The 13,824-nt window shown below is 40.4% G+C and overlaps 3 protein-coding genes across 5 annotated transcripts in view; 1 reads left to right on the top strand and 2 right to left on the bottom strand.

Moving 5' to 3' along the window:
- Positions 1–490: 490 nt before the first annotated feature.
- On the bottom strand, positions 491–2,839 carry LOC122155915 (cytochrome c oxidase assembly factor 5). The gene is made up of 3 exons (XM_042810265.1): positions 2,653–2,839; positions 2,399–2,482; positions 491–1,210 (listed from the first exon to the last, which is right to left on the bottom strand). The coding sequence occupies exons 1-3, from the start codon at positions 2,752–2,754 to the stop codon at positions 1,169–1,171; spliced, it is 228 nt and encodes a 75-aa protein (XP_042666199.1). The 5' UTR covers positions 2,755–2,839; the 3' UTR covers positions 491–1,168.
- Positions 2,840–2,932: 93 nt separating this feature from the next.
- On the top strand, positions 2,933–5,916 carry UNC50 (unc-50 inner nuclear membrane RNA binding protein). The gene is made up of 5 exons (XM_042809860.1): positions 2,933–3,230; positions 3,746–3,866; positions 5,038–5,177; positions 5,252–5,353; positions 5,763–5,916. Exons 1-5 carry the CDS (start codon positions 2,951–2,953, stop codon positions 5,897–5,899), a joined length of 780 nt encoding a protein of 259 aa, XP_042665794.1. The 5' UTR covers positions 2,933–2,950; the 3' UTR covers positions 5,900–5,916.
- A 70-nt stretch (positions 5,917–5,986) lies between these two features.
- Positions 5,987–13,824, bottom strand: part of MGAT4A (alpha-1,3-mannosyl-glycoprotein 4-beta-N-acetylglucosaminyltransferase A) — a 77,569-nt gene continuing 69,731 nt past the window's right edge. For all 3 annotated transcript variants that reach the window (XM_042809859.1, XM_042809856.1, XM_042809858.1), the window contains exons 14-16: positions 13,167–13,233; positions 11,716–11,828; positions 5,987–11,540 (exon numbers count right to left, since the gene is read on the bottom strand). In XM_042809859.1, coding sequence (XP_042665793.1) covers positions 11,514–11,540; positions 11,716–11,828; positions 13,167–13,233 — 207 coding nt within the window. In that variant the 3' untranslated portion in view covers positions 5,987–11,513. The remainder of the gene's footprint in view (positions 11,541–11,715; positions 11,829–13,166; positions 13,234–13,824) is intronic.

Raw genomic sequence — 13,824 nt, forward strand, 5'->3', positions numbered from 1 at the left:
ACACACAAAAAAAAAAAAAAAAAAAAAAAAAAACTAAGGGAGAAGCAGGCTTTTTAAAAGTTCTAATAAAAAACTATTACAATGTACCTGCATATGAACATTTTACACCCATAAATGCAAACCAAAGAATTCAGAGAGAAGCAAAAACAAGAAATAGGCCTAGAATTCATGGACTGCAATTTCCAACAAACAATCAAGTCCAAATCATCACCTCTAGTTTGTGCATATGTTTGCACAAATATTATGCACTTGACTGAAAAGTGATGCAAAAAGATGGTCCAGGGGCATCTCAGAGGATCTTACAGATGTTCTAAACATTTCTAGAACACAGTGAGAGTGACCACAGTCTCCTTGCCTTCTGGCTTGTCAGGATCCCGCTCCCCCCACACCCAAACACATGCAGTCAGCCACAGCCTGGACACAGCTCTCAAATTATGAAAAAGACTGCCATCATTCTCCTGTACCTGTGTCAATACAATGAGAAGACAGATTACGGTAAGATTGATCAAACAACCTTTAATATACAGAAATCAAATTTTAATCCAGTTATCCAATGAGATCAGACCATGCTTATAAGCATGCAAAATTACATTAAAAGGAATTTGTATCATGAGGAAAGAGAGACCATCCCTGTGTGTGTGGCACTGTAATGACATCACCACTTCTACCTGCAGGAGTAGAAGGGCAGGAGTATTGGGAAACAAACTGACTGGGAAAGAAGCAGCTCACACTCATCTCACCTTGGTCAACTCAGCTTCTCTAAGGACAGCTCTTCCCTGAGGTATCCTCAGGCACACCACTCAAGTCAAATTTCATTATTTTCTATTAGTAATGGTAAAATATTACCAGAATTAGTATAACTACAAAAGACAAACTTCACTCCAAAACACAATGATAATTTCAGCAGCTTTTTCTGGATTCTGTGTATTTTATTACAGGCATGTGGCAAGTACCCATTTCGGCCAGAACTTGCAGCTTTATGCTTCCCTTCTTTTTAACATTTAAATGCACACCCAGGCATCCATCAGAATTTCCAGAAGTTGACACCTTCCATGAAAGCACTGCACAAAAGAATGTGTGGCAGACAGATTCTTCTTACTTTAGCCTCTGCTCCAGTTAAAGTACTGATGAACTCCAACTTCCCATGACAGGGTCTCTTCCAAGGACTTCAGTATCCCTTCCTTCCTCTGAATCTTGTCCTGGTATCCAGCTGAAAATTGAAGACAAGATACAAAGACCACAGTTCATTTTGCAGAAGAAATACTTCAGAGCACTTGCTACTTTGTAGCTTCAGAATCAAGTTCAAAATGAAGCTGAACTCACTGCACAGAAAGTGAGTGATGCAGCCAGCAACTTACAGGGATTTTCCAAGTCAACAGATGTCGCAATACCTAAAATCTCATGCAAAATTAAAATTAAGTGGGAAGCACGCTGTGCATTCTGAAGTAAGTGCAGTAATACCACAAATAAAGAGTGGCACAGGATGCATAAGTACAAAACAATGCAAATCTAGTAGGACCCTTTTCCAAACAATGGACAAGCAGGATGAGGAAAATTCAGATTGTGTTTAAGGAGGAGTCAGCAGCAATATCAGTGGGGCCAGGGATAACTTAAAACAGAAGCCTGTGAGAGCCACGCCTCCTCTCACATAACTTGAAACTCTGTGTTAGATGCTCTGTTTCATTAAACTCCTTTAATGATCTACAGACAGACGACAGACATCTGGAGACAGTTATGCTGCAGCATCAAATATTACATACTTCAAGTGCTAACATACCCAGCATATTTTTATGTTTCTGGGCAAGGAACTCCTATCAGAACTAGACAAACTTTATCTAATTACATTTTCTTTCTTTTCACAGCTGACTTCTCACCACCTAGCCTGATAACCCGCTATTAAGAAGATAAAAAGCCAAACTCCCTAATCATCCAAGTGCTTCTAATACCCCACACTGCCTATCTTCAGGCACACAAACCCATACCGGTAGTGGAAGTGCCTTTTGACACGACAGCCTTCCAACTTGAGTGTTCTCTGTACACGTTTTCCTATGACTTCAGACAGAACTCAGCTTCATACCTCAGTTTACTCAATATCTCAGTTTACAGCTATAGCATCTATAAATGGTGCTTAAATCAAGGCTTGATTAAAAGCAATGCTGAGAGCACCCACCTCACTTATTTTGGTTGCTGCATTCTAAGCTGAATTCAATCTCAATAAGCATCTCTTCCAGCTTACTCACACTCTACACCTTTGCTGTTCACAATATTCCACATGAAATCCAAGGGCCAAAACTGCTCTGTTCGCTGAACTAAAGGCTTTTTTTCTTTGGAGAACAGAGAGAAGGACTTGAAAGCAACAAACCACTAGAAGAAACCCAACGCACACATGGGCACTTACCATCGACCTTTTGCATGCAAAAAACGTGAGCTGCAAACCTTTGCAGTGCCCTTCCCTCAAGCATTGCCTGGGACTTTTGTTTTCCTGTCGGATGAGAAGCAAAAGGATTAAATCACCAGTGAGCTCTCAGCCACCGGGACGCCTCGCTGAAGGCAAACTCGGGGCTCCGCCAAGGCACCGCGCCCGCCGCAGCCTCACAGGTGGCCGGCGACGACGGCGGGTCTGTGGAGGCGTGGGGTCGCTCCAGCTCTCACCTGCAGGACGCAGGGGCTCTCCAGCAGGCACTGCTTCAGATCCTCCCGCACCCCGCCGCAGGCCCGCCCATCCTCCTCCTTCTCCTCGTAGTACTTAGGCATGGCGGAGGGACCGCGCTACATCACGCTCAAGCGCCGCTACCGGCGACGGTCCGCCATATTGGAGCGCGCACGGATTTCCGGCCTGAGCGCCCCGCCCGACGGCGGTCCCTACGCGTGCGCGGCGTCGCCGGAAGCGGAACGGGCGGCAGAGCGGGTGGGGTCAGGCGCCGCCGTCCGCCGTCCTTTCCGCGGCGCGATGCTGCCCACCACCTCCGTGGGGGCCCGCAGTCAGGGCAACGGCGCGCTCAGCCCCCGCGATGCGGCGCGGCACACGGCCGGCGCCAAACGGCACAAGTACCTGCGGCGACTGCTGCACGTGCGGCAGATGGACTTCGAGTTCGCTCTGTGGCAGATGCTGTACCTGTTCACCTCCCCGCAGCGGGTCTACAGGAACTTCCACTACCGGAAGCAGACCAAGGACCAGTGGGCGCGGGACGACCCCGCCTTCCTGGTGCTCCTCAGCGTGTGGCTCTGCGGTGCGTGCCGAGGGAGAGGCGGGGGGAGGTGGGGCTGAGAGCTGCCGCGTAGGGCTGAAGTGAGCCGTGCTGTTCTCCCGGGTGACGGCGATAGGATGAGAAGTAATGGCTTTAGTTTGTGCCAAGGGAGGGTCGGGTTGGATATTAGTACAGGGAGGTGGTGCAGTCACTGTCTCTGGAGGTGTTCAGGAACCGTGTGGATGTGGCTCTGAGGGATGTGGTCAGTCCACGCTGGGGGTGGGCTGCTGGTTCGACTGGGTGATGATCTGAGAGGTCTTTCCCAGCCTTAGAAACTCCCTGAGTCTGCCCATGGCTTCGGTTAACAAGGAGCTTTTACAAAACAGTATTCTGTTGCAGCATTGTGTGAATTCGGAGCTGTTGCACTGAAGATCACGAGGTTAAAGATAAAAAGGAAACTGGAGATTTTTTTAGCACCAAACTCAGAAAAATAACACTGATTTACAATCTTGTGCTTTCTTTTCCAAAGCTAATTTTAAAAATCTTTCTCTTTTCAGTGTCTACTGTAGGATTTGGATTTGTGCTGGACATGGGGTTTTTTGAAACAATAAAGTTGCTGCTTTGGGTTGTATTCATAGACTGCGTAGGTGTTGGTCTCCTGATAGCAACACTGATGTGGTAAGTAGTCATAGAATCATAGAATGGTTTGGGTTGGAAAGGACTTTTAAGATCATCTAGTTCCAAACCCTGCTCTACAGATGCACACCTCCCACTAGACCAAGTTGCTCAAAGCCCATTCAGCCTTGCCTTGAATGCTTCCAGGGAGGAGCCAGCCACAGCCTCTCTGGGCAACCCGTTCCAGTGTCTCACCACCCTCACAGTAAAGAATTTCTTCCTGATATCTAGTCTAAATCTACCCTCTTCCAGTTTAAACCATTTCCCCTCGGAGTTCAGTGCTACTGTTGGGACACTGATGGGCTATGCTGACTGTAAGTTTTGGGCCATTGATTGTTGGACTGGATTATTTTAGCTGTCTTTTCCAAACATGACTCTATGAAACGTTGCTTTAAAAAAATCATCTTTTTCTTTACTGGTTCCTGTTAGAAGGTTCATCAGTAGAAAGGCTGTATTCTAGTGAACATTAAAGTTTTTCTCCTTATGCTGGTTGGACTTAAACAATAATTCCAAATCAAGAACTCGGTGATCAGAAAGGAATCTTAATTCTTCTGCCTTGCTTCAAGTCTCTTCCTCCTGCACATGCTTGCCTTTTTTTTTGCAAAAGTTTCCCCTGTTCGCAATGAATCTGAGGGCCTTCTTGCCTCACCTTACCCTGCATCCAGTATCTGCCTCCTTATGACTCTTCTGCTGGCATAAAGAAATTTCAGAGGAAGTTACCCTGAAAGATCCGCTCTCTTGTTTGTAAGCACATGGAGTTTGTTCTGCTTCTAAACAGCATCTATTTTCTGACATCAGCAGACCTTACACTGAATTAAATATAAGGACTTGAGGTTTGTTCTATAGTCAAAAACACTGGTGACATTGGTTCTGCAATAGCCAACGTGCAATTGCACTGATAAATTCTGCCACTGAACCATTTAAAGGAAGAGTTATGGCATTTGTTACCTGCAGTGCCTTTCAGATACCTGTTGAATGCAAATATTGAAGTCAGAGTTTTAACAAAAGTGTTCTGAGGTCAGTTTGGCTTGCATAATTACTAAGTATCTTTCTCTCCCAGAGCAGAAGCACCAGAGTTAGGATCTGAGAGTTAGCTTGCTGTCTTATACGGGTGTTTTGTCAGTCAAATTCAGAGCTTCACATTAACCACATTTTCACTTATCTTCGCACCTAGGTTCATTTCTAACAAGTACTTGGTAAAGCAGCAGAACAGAGACTATGATGTGGAGTGGGGATATGCCTTTGACGTTCATCTGAATGCTTTCTATCCACTCCTGGTCATTTTGCATTTTATCCAGCTGTTTTTCATCAACTGTAAGTAAAAGATTTTGTCTTCTCTCCAATGAAGTCATCTATCACAGCAGCTGAGAGCAATTTTTCTCTTTCAGATGTCATCATACCTAATTCAGTCATTGGATATTTTGTTGGGAACACATTATGGCTGATTGCAATTGGCTATTATATCTATGTGACATTCCTTGGATACAGCGGTAAGTAATGGCAACTTTTTCTGTAGGACTGAAAGAAAAAGCATTATTTTAGTCTGTGTGTCAGTTTGACAAAGATGTACCCAATGGATGTTTTCATAAGGGTAAACAACAGAATTTATATTTTTCACCATAGCAGCTTGTACTTGGAGACCTGTAACATCTCAACTTGTTTTTCTTCTGTAAATCCACTTCAAAACATAGGATAAAAGTTTGTATTGAGGTTAAGTCTGTATTTTTAGGTGACTTTACCTATCCCACTTAACTCAAGTTCTCTTACATCTGCGATCAGCGCAGGGCTAATAGGACAGCAGAGCAGTACTATTTTGTCTTTCCTCAAGGCCCTTCTCGATGAAGCACCTGTTTGAAAGAGCACTCCTTTACACGTGCTTCACTTTTGCCTCTTTTTCAGCATTGCCCTTTCTGAAGAACACAGCTATCCTTCTGTATCCGTTTGCTCTCCTCATTGTGCTCTATTTGATCTCATTAGCATGCGGATGGAACTTCACCAAGATGCTTTGTTCCTTTTATAAGTACAGAGTGAAATAAAAACAGGACTTCATTTATCTACTGATTATTTTTGCTTTATCTTAGCTGTCTTGATGGCAAAAAAAACAGTTAAGAACTGATTGTAAATGGTTGTAAATTTCTCTTTATTGTAGATAATTGTGTAAAAAAAAAAAAGTTTGAAGTGTCTTTTTTTTATTAAAATATTTACACCAGTAAACATGTTAGCAATTTTGTTCAAATACTTTTGCAGTACATTCCTACAAACAATTGTACATCTGTCACTTAACTGCAACAAGTCTATGTAGCATAACTCTTACTGCAGCTATTTTGCACATACTGGCATAAGCTCTACATTACATGGGTTTTAAGTGACACCAAAGAGCATTTTGATATAAGAATAATATTGGAACACCTTGCCTTGGGACTGCATGAAAGTAGAAGTGTTGTTAATACTGTTGCAGTGGTAAAGCAACATCTGGCTCCAGGTGGAGAACTGTCCTCTCCTTTTATGAAAGAACTTCAGGTCGTTTTATTGTAATGGTAATTTCAAATATACACAGACAATGCTGGCACACAGAAGTAACATTGATGCAAGGCACGATTACCATGACCCCATACCAGGTTTCCAAATATAGCAGCAAGTTTTTTAATCTAATCTAGAGAAGTCCAATGGGTATTATTACATCCACTATTACAAGTGGGATGTTAATGAAAATGGAAGGAAAGTATGAGTTAATTTGGCCACACAGGCTTATGGCAATGCCTACATCTGTGAAGTCCACAAGGCAGAATAAACTGACCATCACAAACAACACCTTCTGGAAAATGAAGATGATGACTTCCCTAAGACTGTGTTCAATATGAAACGTGAGCACTAGGATTCAGTTTCAAAAACAATGCAAGAGTAAACTGCATACAGTAAGACTTTGTATTTCAATACTAGAATTCGATCTCTAAGGAAAAACTATATCTTATCTTAAAATACCAAATATGCTGGCAGTGCATCTTACAGTACTGTGTGTTTCAGCCACTGTTAAGGCTTGAAGAGAATTGTGTTCCCCCCTCAGCAGCCACTGAGCAACGTTCCCCTTTTAACAAGGAAAGCACTGAACCGCTGACACAAGGAAGGCTAAGGATTCCAGGCTGCCCTGGCAAACGAGCTCCCGTCCTGCAGGCAGCTATGGCCTTACTGCACTACGTTCCCTAAAAGGAATCCGAGCACCGCTTAAGTTCAACACTGAAAATTCTTCATATTGGCGCCCTCTGGTACGATACCATTGAAATCAATGGAGGACTTGGGGCCTGTGTACCTTGCCTTCAGAGTTCATCCCCTCAAAACAAGGCTTCATAGTTCTCACAGTTAAGCTACTTGAAGTTGTAGCTGCTCACAGCTCACAGCAGAAATCAGCAAAACCCTTAAGAACTAAAACACTCAAAGAATAATTCATTATGTCTGCATGGGGTGTGTTTTTAAATCAGCAATTGGTGCTAGCCTGAAAACACCAGCTGCTTAAAAACCTTTCAGCATTATACTGGTGACCGTAAAGACAGAAAGCATAGGGCTTTTTCTTCCTTCTACTACAGCTCCTTGCCTTCACTAGTTTAGAACACATCCCTCCTTGTAAGGACAAATATAAAACTCAAGGTCGATGTATTGCAGAGGGACAAGGTTTGAAAAATCAGATTTTTCTTTTCCATGAAATTAAAACAATATTCTGCCAAGTTGGAAGCAACCTACAAATTACTACAACACTTCATTTGCAGCAAGCATTTCCAACAACAAAAGAATCCCACTATTGAAATAATACATATTTAAAAAAAAAAAAAAAAGGAAAAATGTTACATTGTCATTTGATTTTGCCAAATACCAACTACACTCCAGCCCGTTCAAGGAATGATTTATATTATATGAGTCAAGTGTAACTTGCTTTGCTCTTGACTGACTCAAGATACTTTAAAATAGTTTCTTTCAGAAGAGCTAGAATGTGTGACAGAAGAGTGCAGCCTTCCACTGGCCCATGAGTCTGATAGTTAATTTTCCTAAACCTCGTTTTAGTTAAGGAAGAATCAACCTGCCTTTAGGAATATCTTCTATCACTACCAACAGATTGTTAGGATGCCTACGAAAGCACAAGTCTTAAACAGTTATTTTAGAAAAATGTATATTAAAAAAGTGCTAATGGGATTCTGTTCACATTACTTGGTTTTCAGTAGGACTACCCACGAATCGTGCATGGCAAGATTATACTGAGAGTTTTATATTTCCTTGGTCCAGAGCAACAATGATCAGCTCCAAAGAGCTGGTGCTCTGATCAGCTGCTCTGCTTGCATCCAATACATGACACTAAGAATAATTCAACCAAAAAAGGATTTTTTCTGTTAATGACTTTGAGTTCAAGTCAACTTTTCTGAAGCAGCTAATAGGGTCTTAGGATAATGGTTTATTTTGAAACATTTGTCGTTATTTGTTTACTATAAGATTCACTGACCTACAGGGTAAAAAAAAAAGGGAATTAAATGTAGGAAAACAACTGTCCGAATCAGGTAATTGGTTTAAAATGCTGAGAGGAATCTTGTGGTAATAATTTAACTTATGACACATGTAAGATACACGGCCCATCTGGAACATACCCAGAGTACCTGAGGCAGTGACTGTCGAACCAAGCAGCCAAAGCATTCTTATTTCAGCAGTAATTCCAGGGAGGAGACTTGCACTTCATTAGACCAACTTGAGGATTAGAATTTGGAAGTCTGAAAGCCCAAAACAGCTCTGTAGTGATAATTTCCAAGCAATATTGCAGAACTTCCTGACAGGTCTCAATTTACCTGAATCTACAAAACTTCATTTGTGACACAATTATTGCAAAAATACATAAGCTGAAGAAGATCATAAGCGTTCAGGGAGCCCAACTCCTGCTGATGCAATGCAATCTATAAGAAGAAACAAAACCAAAACCTCTATGCTTTATCAAGCGCTAGTTAATTTGTTGCTTTTGATAAATGTCGTCTTGATGGTCTTGAGAACAAAATGTACTGGTAACCCCCTAGTTTGGTAGTGAATGTTGTAAGGGACTTATCTAACTACATCTACTGTCAATGATTCATCTTAACAACTGTGAAACATTGGAAACAGCAATGCTTTGACAGGAAGCACATCATCAATAAATGGTACCAATGAATGTAGGAACTCGTGGAAAAAGATAAAAGTTACTATCAACAAAACAACTTATTTTAAGAAACTACAGTACTTTATGTATTTCTGCAATCAAAACCATAGTAAGTAGCTAAAGCCTACTTTGTCTGCATCATTCATTTGCAGACACAGCTCAGAAGAAAACCTACTTCTTTAGACCTGTGCCAGTTAATGTGTGATACAAAGCCACTGCAGGCTAATCCTTTGATGGAATGACACTGTACATACAACAGATTGGAATACGGCAGCACAACAGGCTAGATTAAGGTAGAATTTTGAGCCAACCTTCCTCACTTTTATTTACAGCAGCTGATATGATCAGAAAAAAAAGCAAACAAGGTTTGCCTGATAGGTTTCTTATTTTTTCAACTTAAACTTGTCCATCTACGCAGGGCTTCTGTGTACAAATTGTATCTTCCCTGCACCCTCAGACAACATAGCTAGAACAAAATTACTGGTCTGTAGAAGTAGTTCTGCTTACCAACTTGAGTACTGCTGCTCTGGCTAGGCTACAACAGAACTGATCAAGGAGGCAGAAGAAAAGACAAGTTGACTCTGTATCCCAGTGGTAATAGCTCTTAGCTTGCAATGCTGAAGTCAGGACTAGGCTCCTGCTCCCTAACAGTAGGTCACGAAAGAGAGGCCAAACCTATTAGAAACTTTCTGGCTAGAGACATGAATCCAAGATCTTCACCCTACAATACAGATCCTGCAGCAGGCTTTGCATGTCTGTGCCCAGACCACAGTGTTGCTGGGGATAAGGGAGCTCCTCCTCATAAGGAAAACTGCACCAGCTTTTGAGACATCCGTTCCAGGATGCACGTTTGTGGCACGGCTGAGAATCCCCAGGCCAGGGAGAGGCCTCCCTCCAGCATCAATCAGGCACTTCATTCCTACTGGAGAGGAAATCCTGCTGCTTCTTCCTGACCATCTCTGACCAGGTAACTTAAATCTTCCCACATCTGTGTCACAAGCACCTTCACCTAAGCTGAAGGACTCCTAAGAACAGTGGCAGCATTAGTGCTGCAACAATTCCACTCTGAATTTAATCCAAACCCCTTTTCCTGACAGAGTTTTTAGTTTAAGATCACTGTTGTTTCCTTTGCAACAAAAATGCAGGGCGCTAACTAACTTCTTATTAGGGACCCAATTCACTTTTTATCTTAGTAAGAGCAAGTTCTTACACTGAGCACTAAAGGAGTCAATCCAAAACCTTACTTTTGAACAATGGAAGAAAATATAAATAAACCAGAACTACTCACTGTGATGTATCAAAAAAGAAAAACACTGCAGTAACTCCTTGAAAGATCTCTGTAGATCAAGTATATCTAGTTACTATTAACTCTTTTGAAAGAAGTTAATCTCTTGTCATTCCAAAAGCAAAGCTGGGGAATACTTTTTTTAGTACAGAAAATGAATTTGTCCAGGCTAAGAAATGCCTAAAAAGTTTTGTTGTTTTTTTTTCCTTTTTTCCCTTTTTTTTTTTTTTTTCTTTTTTTTCCTTTTTTTTTTTTTCTTCTTTTTTTTTCTTTTTTTTTTTATAGAAAGAACAGTTTGGAATTGAAAAACTCTTCTAAAATGCAATGGATTATTGTATCTAAAATCACTGCAGATTTGGTACATAATATGAAATAAGATATTTCAACATGCTCTTCATGTGGCTACAAACTGTACAGAGTGGAATTTCATTGCTCCAAAGAAGAATCCTCTTCAGAACTCTGATAAGTGCCTCTGAACATAATTCAAATTCTGTGTACAAAACTACATAATTTAGAAACTTAAACTGGTTGTTTTTGTTTGTAACATGGCAGTATATTTGAAATATGGTATTAATTTATGTTTGCATCTGCAAAGAAAAATGTAGAAAGATAACTTAAACTAGAGAATTCATAAGAAAAACTATATCAATTTAAAATTTTACTGCATAAAAATATGTACTTTTCAAATTATTTTAATAAATTAAACCTCCCTAATATTTTTAATATATATCCCTGACAATCTATAAAAGAGGGTTCTTGTTATAGAAAATAAATGAAACTCCGAAAGTACCCCCTTCATAAAACATATTTAACAATAATTATATATTTTTCTTCTTTCAGGAATGTAACAATATGTACAACTTCTCTATATTACTATACTATCAAAATAGTACAGATTAAGCATAGCAGGGTTCTGCAGCTGTAAGATGGCAAAGTCACGTTGAAGTGGAGGGCAACTGAGGCCTCAGATGAACGTTATCAGTGTGGAGCATCAGTTTCTGGATGGTTCAGATAAGAAGGGGTAAATACAATCTTCTCATCTACAGTAGATTTCACGAGAGGTAGAGTTCAAGTGAAAATGAAAAATTTGGAATAAGGTGCATGCTCAGTATTTTCAATTTGTGACTTGCTAAGGATGTCAGATTTCATAGGAAAAGTTTTCAAGGATTCCTTCTTATCCCTCTAATGGGGATTTCACTGATCAGTTTGTCATCTTTTTAATATGAATCTGAAACAGAAAAGCAGAAAAAAAGCCATTACATTTTAAGGAGATTGCAGCTCTCTCAGTAATAGGAAGGAACTGTTTTCAATGCTAGCCAAAATTTTGAGCTTCAAACACACTGAAAGAATAAGAAATCTCACATTGGCAGTTTTTATTTTTAGAAGATTATACCATCTCTCACCTCATTCAGAATTGCCCAGACTGCTGAATTTTGTATTACTGAAAGCCGGAATGATGAAATAGGGTTTAGGCTGGGGTCAACCATTCCTTCAGCAACACCGTTTTCGAATTTCCCTGTAACAGAAGTGAAAGCATACCCTCAATTAACTTCTAGTCAACAAAGCACAAGACTCTAAGTCCAAAAAATGCATCTACAGTATCACAATTCACAGCTGATACCGGGTGCTGCTGAATGCAGGGCTGACTGGTATCATTAGTATCATGGTCCAGTATTAGATATGGAGGTTGGCGCCCCTGCCTACAGTAGGGGGGTTGGATATTGATGACCCTTAAGGTCTCTTCCAACCCAAGCCATTCTATGATTCTATTATTTCCCAAAACAGAAAACAGCCAATGTTTTGGTATCAATTTGCTGATACTGTAGCAGCAATCAAGACAGGAGATGTCATCAGAGAAGCCAGATCTGAACAGGATTACGCTAAAGAATCAGAACTTTTGAACTGTCTGTACTATGAGCACCCCTGAAGATCATAGGGGATTTTAGCACAGATTTTCATGTAATATTATGGACCTACATATGAAGCCCCTGGCTTATGTGTGTTCAGAGAGCATTGAGCATATTCATGCTTAATGTACTCCCATTTAAAGAATCTCTAAATATATTTACTAAATTAGTAAGTAGTAATATTAATATATTATTATTATTAATAATATAAGTAGTAATATTAAATATATTAGTAAATATATTTAATACAATTAGTAAGAATCCAGATCAAAAACCCAGTTAGAATTTACACCTGAAATGTAAGTGCATCAACTGTAATTCATTAAGATGAAAAAAAAAATTTGCTTTCATTATAATTGGGAAGTCCAGCCTATATCAAACACAGTATAAAAAAAGTTGGATTGAAAAGTATCCAAACCTGATCCACAAGCAACATTTCTTTTTCTTGACAACAGGTATCCTGCCATTTCCTGCCCCTTTCCCCAGCAGTCATTTGGTTACAGAAATGCCAATCTCATTCCATGACAAAAGGGTTGATTGTCTGACTGTAGGGTTGGTTCAAACCCCAGCCCCTGTTGACAGGCACTCAATCAACTTGAGTTGACAGCAGCTCACTGGGAGGGACTCATGCAGCCACAGGACGTGAGAGAGGATTTTATGCAACCTGCAGATGCCTCAATGGTAATGTAGGTTGGTGTATTCTGGCAGAGAAGTTGGGCATGGCTGCACTACAGTTAGCAGTCACAATAGGCCTTTGTTTAGTACATCAATCTCAAAGAATATATACTGGAAGCAATGTTAACTAAAGTCTAGAAGGTCACACATCCAAAATGAAGAACAAAACCCAGATATAGGTTTGGTTTTAAAGTGTCTTATTGGTTGCAGTAGTAAAAAAACACGTGGCATTCTACACGAGTAAGAAAAAAGCACCGCTGTCTGTGGCATACCTATTCTGAAGTAGCCATCCTCTAAGCGTTTGTCTTTGGTTTCTTTGCTTAACACCAGTTCTTCATTCTACAATAACAAAGCACAGATAAGTTTATTTCTTTTTCACATATGACATTGCCAAGGAAGGCCAAATTTGTACGCACTTGTTATATATCCAGCATCCAGCTTCTCTAAATAAATTATAAGCCAGTATAGAATAGTTATTTATAGCCTTTGGTCAGCCAACGCAAATATAAGTACTCCAGAATAGAGCTGTATTTGGCTTCAAAGTAGAAGAAGGAAGTACTGCAAGTGCCCCACCTCACTGATACGTCAACTGCCACATGAACAAAATACATAGCAGACAGGAGTGCACACAGAAAAAGAAAAGCAAAAGCAAAATCTTGCCTTGTTTTCCTATGGTTGAGCCAGAGGTTTCTCTCAGGCCAAATTAAACTTACAGCTCATTTTTTTTTATGTAAGAATTTGGGTAAAATGGAAAGCCTTCAGACCAGCAAGGGAAGCATTTCAATTATCACTGCCTTACTGAAAAGGGTGGATACCAATAAGCTTCTTTCATAAGCACAGAAAAAAAACAACTGTACACCAGAGCTTCAAAAACAGCCTGAAAATTACCAGAATCACACAACCCAATACTATAGGAATTTCCCAGGAATC

Source organism: Centrocercus urophasianus, unplaced genomic scaffold (assembly GCF_019232065.1).
Source record: "Centrocercus urophasianus isolate 14NV4802_14NV808 unplaced genomic scaffold, USGS_Curo_1.0 seq_12, whole genome shotgun sequence".
Lineage (NCBI taxonomy): Eukaryota > Metazoa > Chordata > Aves > Galliformes > Phasianidae > Centrocercus > Centrocercus urophasianus.

What these genes read in the sequence shown, in the direction of transcription:
- LOC122155915 (XM_042810265.1), bottom strand. Translation starts at nt 2,754, where the DNA reads ATGCCTAAGTACTACGAGGAGAAGGAGGAGGATGGGCGGGCCTGCGGC. An exon ending in AGAGCCCCTGCGTCCTGCAG is followed by an intron (nt 2,483 to 2,652) that starts GTGAGAGCTGGA and finishes CTCATCCGACAG; the next exon opens with GAAAACAAAAGTCCCAGGCA. An exon ending in TTGCATGCAAAAGGTCGATG is followed by an intron (nt 1,211 to 2,398) that starts GTAAGTGCCCAT and finishes TTCAATTTTCAG; the next exon opens with CTGGATACCAGGACAAGATT.
- UNC50 (XM_042809860.1), top strand. Translation starts at nt 2,951, where the DNA reads ATGCTGCCCACCACCTCCGTGGGGGCCCGCAGTCAGGGCAACGGCGCG. An exon ending in CTGATAGCAACACTGATGTG is followed by an intron (nt 3,867 to 5,037) that starts GTAAGTAGTCAT and finishes CTTCGCACCTAG; the next exon opens with GTTCATTTCTAACAAGTACT. An exon ending in GACATTCCTTGGATACAGCG is followed by an intron (nt 5,354 to 5,762) that starts GTAAGTAATGGC and finishes CCTCTTTTTCAG; the next exon opens with CATTGCCCTTTCTGAAGAAC.